Source organism: Microtus ochrogaster, unplaced genomic scaffold (genome assembly GCF_000317375.1).
Source record: "Microtus ochrogaster isolate Prairie Vole_2 unplaced genomic scaffold, MicOch1.0 UNK44, whole genome shotgun sequence".
Lineage (NCBI taxonomy): Eukaryota > Metazoa > Chordata > Mammalia > Rodentia > Cricetidae > Microtus > Microtus ochrogaster.
Window position 1 is genome coordinate 494,171 of NW_004949142.1, and position 7,727 is coordinate 501,897.

Here is a 7,727-nt window from a genome sequence, read left to right on the forward strand (position 1 = left end):
TCTACTCCCTGAGTATTGAAATTAGGTGCACACCCAGTCAATTTATGTGGTAGTAGAGAAGGAACCTAGGGCTTTGAGGCATGCTAAGCAAGCATTCTAAAACAAAGCTAGATTCCTATTCCCTGTTTGCATGTTTGGGGTGCTGGTGATTGTATTGAGAGGGTCTCCCCAAGTAGCGCAGGCTGACTTCTAGCTCACAATCTTGTTTCCACGGCCTCCAGAGAGCTGGGGATCCGGCTGAGCACCAGCACAGTCAGCTGGCCGGTTTTCATCCCTCACCCCTTAAGTGACAGCAGGCGCTGACTTCCCCCAGTCTGGGCCCCAGCTTCCTAGGACACACCATGGAGAGGATGAAGCTGGTTATCTTCTAGCTCAGAGGGCCTGAAGGGCAGAATAGTGAAATAGTCACGTTGACGGGCTTCCAAAAATTGCAGAAGCGCCCCCTCATCTCTGAGGCTGTTGCTTACCATAACATTCTGTCCCTTCTTGCTGTCATTGCCTGCTTTATGCCCTTGTCTCACCTTTTTATTTTTATTTTTTTTATTTTATTTTTTTGTTTTTTTGAGACAGGGTTTCTCTGTGGCTTTGGAGCCTGTCCTGGAACTAGCGCTATAGACCAGGCTGGTCTCGAACTCACAGAGATCCACCTGCCTCTGCCTCCCGAGTGCTGGGATTAAAGGCGTGCACCACCATCACCCGGCTTGTCTCACCTTTTTAAAAAAAAAAAAGTCTTATTTATTTTTATTTAATGAACTTTAGTGTTTTGCTTGCATGTATGTCTCTGTGAGGGTGCCGGGCTCCCTGGAACTAGAGTCCAGACAGCTGTGAGCAGCCATGTGGGTGCTGGGAATTGAACCCAGGTCCTGAGGAAAAGCAGTCAGTGTTCTTAACCTCAGAGCCATGACTCCAGCTTGTCTCACCTTTTTAACTTTGGCTTTTACAACAATCAGCTTTGACTTTTGAAAAAGGGGTAAGTGGGCAAGTGGTAAGCTTGCCTTCAGTCCTGGGAAGGCCCCCTTAAAAACACCCTGTCTGCTTTGGAGTCCATGAGCAAGAGAGACAGCCTAAAGTCATCTGTTAGTAAGAGTGGCGTGGGACACACTCCACAGTGATGAGTCTTCGCGGGAGGAAAGGGACCAAGGCAACAGGCTTCGAGTATTTTTAGATTAAAGTTTAGGGTTCTTCCAGAGAAAGGTGTCTGTGATTCACTGGGAGGACAGGAAGGAAGGAATTAAGGCTGGGTGAAGATTTGAGGAGAAGAAGCCAGCAAACTTTCATTCCAACCATACTGTCCTCCCCTGGAATGCCGGTAAATAACCCAAGCTCTTCAATGCTTCTGGGTCCTATCCCCAAGCCCTTGGAGCAGATCTAATGGGGACCAACTTCGCCTCATCCAAACTAGTCCATGATTTGGGGATATGGCGCCACGGTAAATCACTTGCCTAGCATGCCTGAGACTGGAAAAATTACAACTTCCAGAAAGCATTTTTTTCTCCTTTATTCCCCCTTCTAGATTCTAATATAACTCTGAAGGCATCCGAATCATCACTTGTACGTGGCTGCTGTGTGGATTTCAACTCTCCGGAGTTGCATGGAATTTTAGAGCAACTGCTTCCATCCACACAATGTAACCCAGACTTCCCAGAATCCCTCAGTCTACACCACGAGAAGAACTCACTTCTCCCTGTAGAATTCACTGTCCCCTAGCTAAGTGTCGCTTTATAGCTCAGAATGAAATGCCAAACTGCTAGCTTTTGTTTATAGCCACACAAGGAATCCCCCCACCCTGATCCCACTACTGGGAATTCCAGACCCTTGGGTACCTTCTTCTACAGTGTCCCCTTTGCCACTTCATGACCTCCCACACCTAAAGCAGGGAAGGTAGAATCTCATTCCCTCTTCCCTCTTTAAAAAAAAAACTCACATCGAAGCTGGGCAGTGGTGGCGCACGCCTTTAATCCCAGCACTAGGGAGGCAGAGGCAGGCGGATCTCTGTGAGTTCGAGGCCAGCCTAGTCTACAAGAGCTAGTTCCAGGACAGGCTCCAAAGCTACAGAGAAATCCTGTCTCAAAAAACCAAAACAAACAAACAAACAAAAAACCCTCACACTGTCTGGGAGTACCTTTCCCATCAGGTTCCCGCCACCCACCCACCCCCGCTCGCTCTCTAGCTCTCTCTGCCTGGCCATCTCCTTATCCTGAGTTTCCCATAAATGCTTGCCGCCCCCAGTCTTCCCTATTAGGCCTGCCAAGACACATGGCTATTTTTACCTCATTCTTTTCTCAGGCCGTGGACCTCTACAGACCCGGGAGGAGAGCAAGCAGCTTTGCTGCAACCCCCTACCCTTTCACCCGCGACCTGGCACATCTGTGGGTTAGCTCAAGGAAGCTCTGCCAGCCTGAGCCCTGCCCCATGCACTGCAAGTTAGTCCTCACCTCCGAGCATGTCCTAGAGTTAGAGACCATTTTAATTCTTTGTTAATTCTTTCCCCTGTGGGTTAGTGGCTTAACTTGAGCAACTCTTCCTTTTCAGATTCTGGGTGTATGGGTTGAGGGTCTGAATGTGTGTATGTATGGGGTGCCTTATGTACCATATGCGTGCAGTGTCCCTGCAGAGGCAGAAGAGGGTATCAGACAGCTGGAGCTGGAGTTAGATTGTTGTTACTCATCATTTGGGTGTGGGGAACCAAGGCCTGGTTCTCTGCAACAGCAGCCAGTTTATGACTTAGCCATCTTTCCGGCCGCTAGTCACCCTACCTCAGCTCTCTGGCTTGGTTCACATGTAGCCAAAGCCATCTAGTGAGTGTCCCCCACTCCACTATTCAGACAGCGATGACTGCCGAATGCTGGAGGTGGAAGGAACGGAGCAGAGAGGATGCTGACTTCAGCAGTAAAGTCCCCCATTCACCTAATCCCAGCCCTTTCTCTCAGAATCCCCCCTTCAACACAGGAAGGTTTACCTCCAGGCTTGTCCCCCAAGTTGCACAACCCGGGACATTTAAAATCCAAGTTCTTTGCGATAAGCACAGGTTCTGAAGAAGAAAGCAAGCTACGATCTCAGGTCCTGTTCTCTTTCCCCACATGTCACCTGCAAGGGCCACACAGGTTCTGAAAACAATCCATTGGGAGGGGGAGGCGCAGTCCCAAACCTTCTGCTGCTAAGCAGTTAGACTGCGTGGGGACAGCTCTAGGTGAGCACCTTCTTCTACCAAGTGGGTGCTATAAATGGGCAAAGCAAAACGTTTTTGTTTGAAGACAGGGTTGTGTTATACGTCCCAGGCTGCCTTGGCCTCTGTAATGATGGGGCCGTGGGTATGCATCGGCAAGCAAGGCAAAACTTTTACAGGCCCCACTGGAAGGGTCCCTCAGCAGTATGTAGAGGCAGGAGCCGGAGCGGTCCCGTTTCTGCCTCTGTCCTACCACCAAAGTCTCGATCTGCTCGGTTCTTCCCCAGACACTGTTCCCACCTGCGTTGCTCTTGATTACCCTCTTAGGGAAACGAAGCTAAGCACCTCATCTCACACCATGTGGTAAATCAAGCAAGGCTCAGAGCTGTTAGTGACCACAGATTCTAGATACAGGTTCTTGACAGTGGGGCATGTAGGAAATTTAGTCTTCCGTTTCTTTCCATTGCCCTCAGGTTTAGGAGTAGGAGCATCAACTAGGCCCAGCCAGGAGGAGGCAGGGCCCAAGCACATTTCCCTCCAGGGAAAGAGTACCAATCCCTCACTAGGCTCAGGCTTACTATTAGTGGGGTCAGGTAATGAGGGGTGCAGGGGCAAATCAACATTGAGGCTCCTAACAGGTTTAGGGGTTAGGATACAAAATCTACAGTTGTATCCAGGCAGGAGGAACCCAGAAAGGTGCAAAGAAAGCAAAGGGTGGAGCCTGAGTGTGCCAGACTCCACCCGCTAGACCCTTTACTACTGGGGACACCGCCCCCACAGTTATGCGGGGGAGGGAAAGTGATTCACCAAGCCCAGACCGCCACCTCCACCAGCCCTATTCGCTCTCCTAACGCCCACCCCTACCCGCCCCACCTGCTCTAAGGGCGCCCGAGCACCGCGAGACCTGAAAGTGCCTGGAGGCCAGGGACAGATCGCATCAAGGGGACGCGCGTGGGCAGCCGAGGCTGGTGCAGGGGCGCGGGGTAGGGTGAGGGGGGCTGACGGTCGTGTCGCTTGCATGGCGCCCCCGCCGGTGCGTGCCTGAGCCCTGAATCACCCGCTATATCGGGCCCACAGTACCGGAGGCCCCAGGCCCCGGGCCCCGGGCCCCACAGTCAGTGTCCGCTTACAGAGGGTCCCTAAAAGACCACCAGAGACCTCGGGTATTTCCCGCACAAAACTTCCTCCAAGTGGGAAGACATTTGACAGAGACAAACTGGAAGCATTCAGAGATCCCAAGTCCAACCCGTTAACTTTTCCGCTGAGAGTTACAGACCTCAGGGAGGAGCCTGGGTCCCGGGGAGGCTCGGGATGAGCCCCTTTGTGCGCCCCAAGAGTCCGCCACAACCCGTAGCCCCCTCCAGCTGAGTTTGCAGGAAGGAGGGAGGAGCTCCTGGCCGCTCCCACGGGGCCAGGTTGGCAGAGAGACGAACCTCAGCCGGGTGTTCCCACCCAGATCTCAGGGCCGGAGCGCAGGCGGGATACCCCCGCCCCCCAACTCTAGGCTCACTCTGCCCGCGGGCTCACCTGGTAGATCATGACTTTAAAGTTGCGGCGCCGCAGCAGCTCCGCCTCGTTGACCTCCAGCTTCTTTATCTGGCCGGCCTGGCGCTCCAGGCTGCCGCGCACCGTCTTCACGTTGACGCTGACCTTGCGCACCTTCTCTAGCAACTTGCTCACGGTGTTGCTCGTGGTGGCGTGAGCCTTGCCCAGCTTACTGAGCTCGCCCTGGATGCTCTGCACAGCACCCTCCATCTCCGCCTGTCGCTCCTCCAGCTGGGCTTGGGTCAGCTGGATCTGGTCAACGGCGCCGATGATTTTATCCAGAAGGCTCAGCACTAGTACACCGTTTACCTGGTCCGACTTGATCAGCTCGTCAGAGCCGGTCCCTGACGGCTCCTCCGTGGCCGGTGCCTCCACTGGGGTGGCCTCCGGGCCCTCTGAGGAGGCGTCGGGATAACCGGAATACGGCCGCTCGACGATACGGAGCGTGACATCCTCCATGGCTTCCCGAAGCCGTGCGGGTCCGGCCGCCTGGAGCCGGAGCGGGAGACCGGGAGAGAAGGAGGAGCGAGAGAGGCGAAAGCGAGCAGGAGCCTAGAGCAGAGGAAACTCGAGCCACGTCCGTGCGCACCGGGATGCTGGCCAGAACTGTGGGGCGGGGAATCCGCGAGCTGCCCCGGCTCCCAGGCCAAACCCGGAGTCTCATCGGCCATTGGCTGGCCCTACCCCAGAAAGGGAGGAACCGGGGCAGAAGGGGAGACTAACCCGGGAGGGGCGCCCCACCCTGTTCAGGATGGTTGGAATAGTTCGGAGAGGGAGTCTAGGGCCCCCTTGGCAGTGGAGGCTGCGGCAGCGGGACCGGGGCGGAGGAATGTGAGCTGGGGGAAGGAATCAGGTCCTCCGAGTGTGCTCTACTTCTTCTCTCTTTCCTTTAGTTTTTTTTCCCATCCACAAACACACTTCAGCCTTTTAAGATCAAGCTGAGATTCAAATGAAGCGTGTTCTAGGTGTAAGCAAATATTTTTATCATGCCCAGTATCCTTGTAAGATCCTTGCCCTATACCATCTTCTTCAAAGGGGTTTGACGCCCCCACCCCATCTCTACACTGTTACCACTGTCCCGAAAACTTGTGGCGCTGTTAGTGGGAGGGAGAAAAAGAGAAGAATGATGTTAAGGTTACAGAAGGGACGCCGGCCTACAAAGGTCTCTAGGTTTCTCTTAGAATCGTCAGAACAGGCAGGATTAAGGTGAGAAACGAAACACAAAGGGTTTTTAGTCGTCTCCCTAAAACCACCTCTCCCTGTGTACCCTCCAGCGGAAATCTCGCTGACTCCGACCTCAGAGTGTGTCCTCGGACTTGTTCTCCGGTTCCCAGAGATTAGGTGACCATTCGGGGAGATCATGGAACCCCATCCCCTTATCTAGTAGAGAAAGGAAGGCCAAGAGAAGGCAGGTGGCTCGCCAGGGTTCATTCCAGGTTACTGTTGGCTTTTGCACTTAGCCCTAGGTCTCTGGACTCCACTGGCACTCAGAATCTTTCGTTGGGGCAGGAAGTGGGGCAACTATGGCGATCGTCCCTAATGGAAACGCAAACCATCTTCTTCCTAGTATACACCAAGAAGCTGGTAGTTATGAGCAGGCGCAGAAGATTCCTTAGCACAAAGGTCTAGGACGCAGGCTGCCCTGCTCCCATATCTGGCGTTCAGCCGTCCCTGGAGCCACCCCAATTCCCTTTTCCACAGAGATACTGAAAACCTTTTCCCTGCTTGGGAAATCAGGCTTGGGGTTCCCAGGCTGAATGGGCTCGGCAAAAGGTCACTTCTAGTCTGGTACCGACTATCCTTAAAGGAGTAAAATACTTCATTGTGGGTACTCAAGTCCAGCTAGAGAATCAGTAACCTGTGGAGCACGAGATTGTCGTATAGCAAATATAACTTTAGGCATCACAGAATAAAGCACACCCCAACACTCCAATCTGTTTCCTTAGAAACAAGTGACTCTCAATTGAGGTTAAAGAGTGACCCTCAGCCGGACGGTGGTGGCCTAAAATAATCTCAGCACTCAGTTCGAGGCCAACCTGATCTACAAAGCAAGTTCCAAGACAGCTAAGGCTACACAGAGAAATCCTGTCTCTAAAACCCAGAAACCAAAAAGACAAAACAAACAAATAAGAAAACAAGCAAACAAGAAATCTGATCAAGCTTTGAGAAAAAAGAGTGACAGAAGAAAGCCTTCCTGGACCTCAAATTATTCCTGTGCCTGTACTTTAAGAACGCCAGCACCCTGAAGAGTTGGCATTCAGGTTAAAAGCCTTGTTGCTCTTGCAGAAGACCAGGTTCGGTTCTCAGCATCCACATGGTGGCCCATGACCTTCCATAGCTCCAGTTCCAGGGATTCTGATGCCCTCTCTGGATCTCTGCCGGCACTAGGCAAGCACATGGTGCATACACATGCTTGCAAGATCACTTATACACGTAAAATAAATGAATAAATCTTTTAAAATTAAAAGAATTAGTTACATAATATTTGTGTGAGTGTGTGTGTGTGTGTGTGTGTGTGTGTGTGTGTGTGTGTGTTCAGGCATGTGCAGAGATCAGAGGACAACTTTGGGGAGTCAGTTCTCGCTACTGTGAACATTTGGGTCAAGCTCAGATCACCAGGCTTGGTGGCAAGCACTTTTGCCTACCACACCATCTCACCAGCAGCCCCTAAGTACATTCTCTAACGGGCAAGGTACAGACTGCGAACAGTACAGAAACAGATACAGTGGAATGAAGCAGTTTTAGCTGTTGTTTTCTTTTGGATTAAAAGCGTGCCCCAGCGTGCCCAGCTGTTTTCGTTCCTCAAGACATGGTTTTGCTAGCTCCAGCTGGCCTCACACTCATGGTGATTCTCCTGCCTCAGCCTCCAGAGTCCGGGATTCTAGACATGCTCCACCATGCCCAGGTGAAAAAATTGCGCTTTCTTTCCTATCCCAGCAATTAGTCCCCCCCTCCAAGAAACCACTGTTAGTATTTTATTGCAGAATTCTCTGTAGCATATTTCTATACATACAAG

General features: G+C 52.1%; 1 protein-coding gene across 2 annotated transcripts in view; it reads right to left on the minus strand.

The window, feature by feature from the left end:
- Cavin1 (caveolae associated protein 1) overlaps positions 1-5,346 on the minus strand; it is a 14,175-nt gene extending 8,829 nt beyond the window's left edge. The window contains exon 1 of one of the 2 annotated variants that reach the window (XM_005369031.2): positions 4,694-5,336. In XM_005369031.2, coding sequence (XP_005369088.1) covers positions 4,694-5,170 — 477 coding nt within the window. In that variant the 5' untranslated portion in view covers positions 5,171-5,336. Of the gene's footprint in view, positions 1-4,693 lie in introns of both variants that reach the window. The other variant, XM_026777060.1, reaches the window with a different exon arrangement.
- Positions 5,347-7,727: the final 2,381 nt, after the last annotated feature.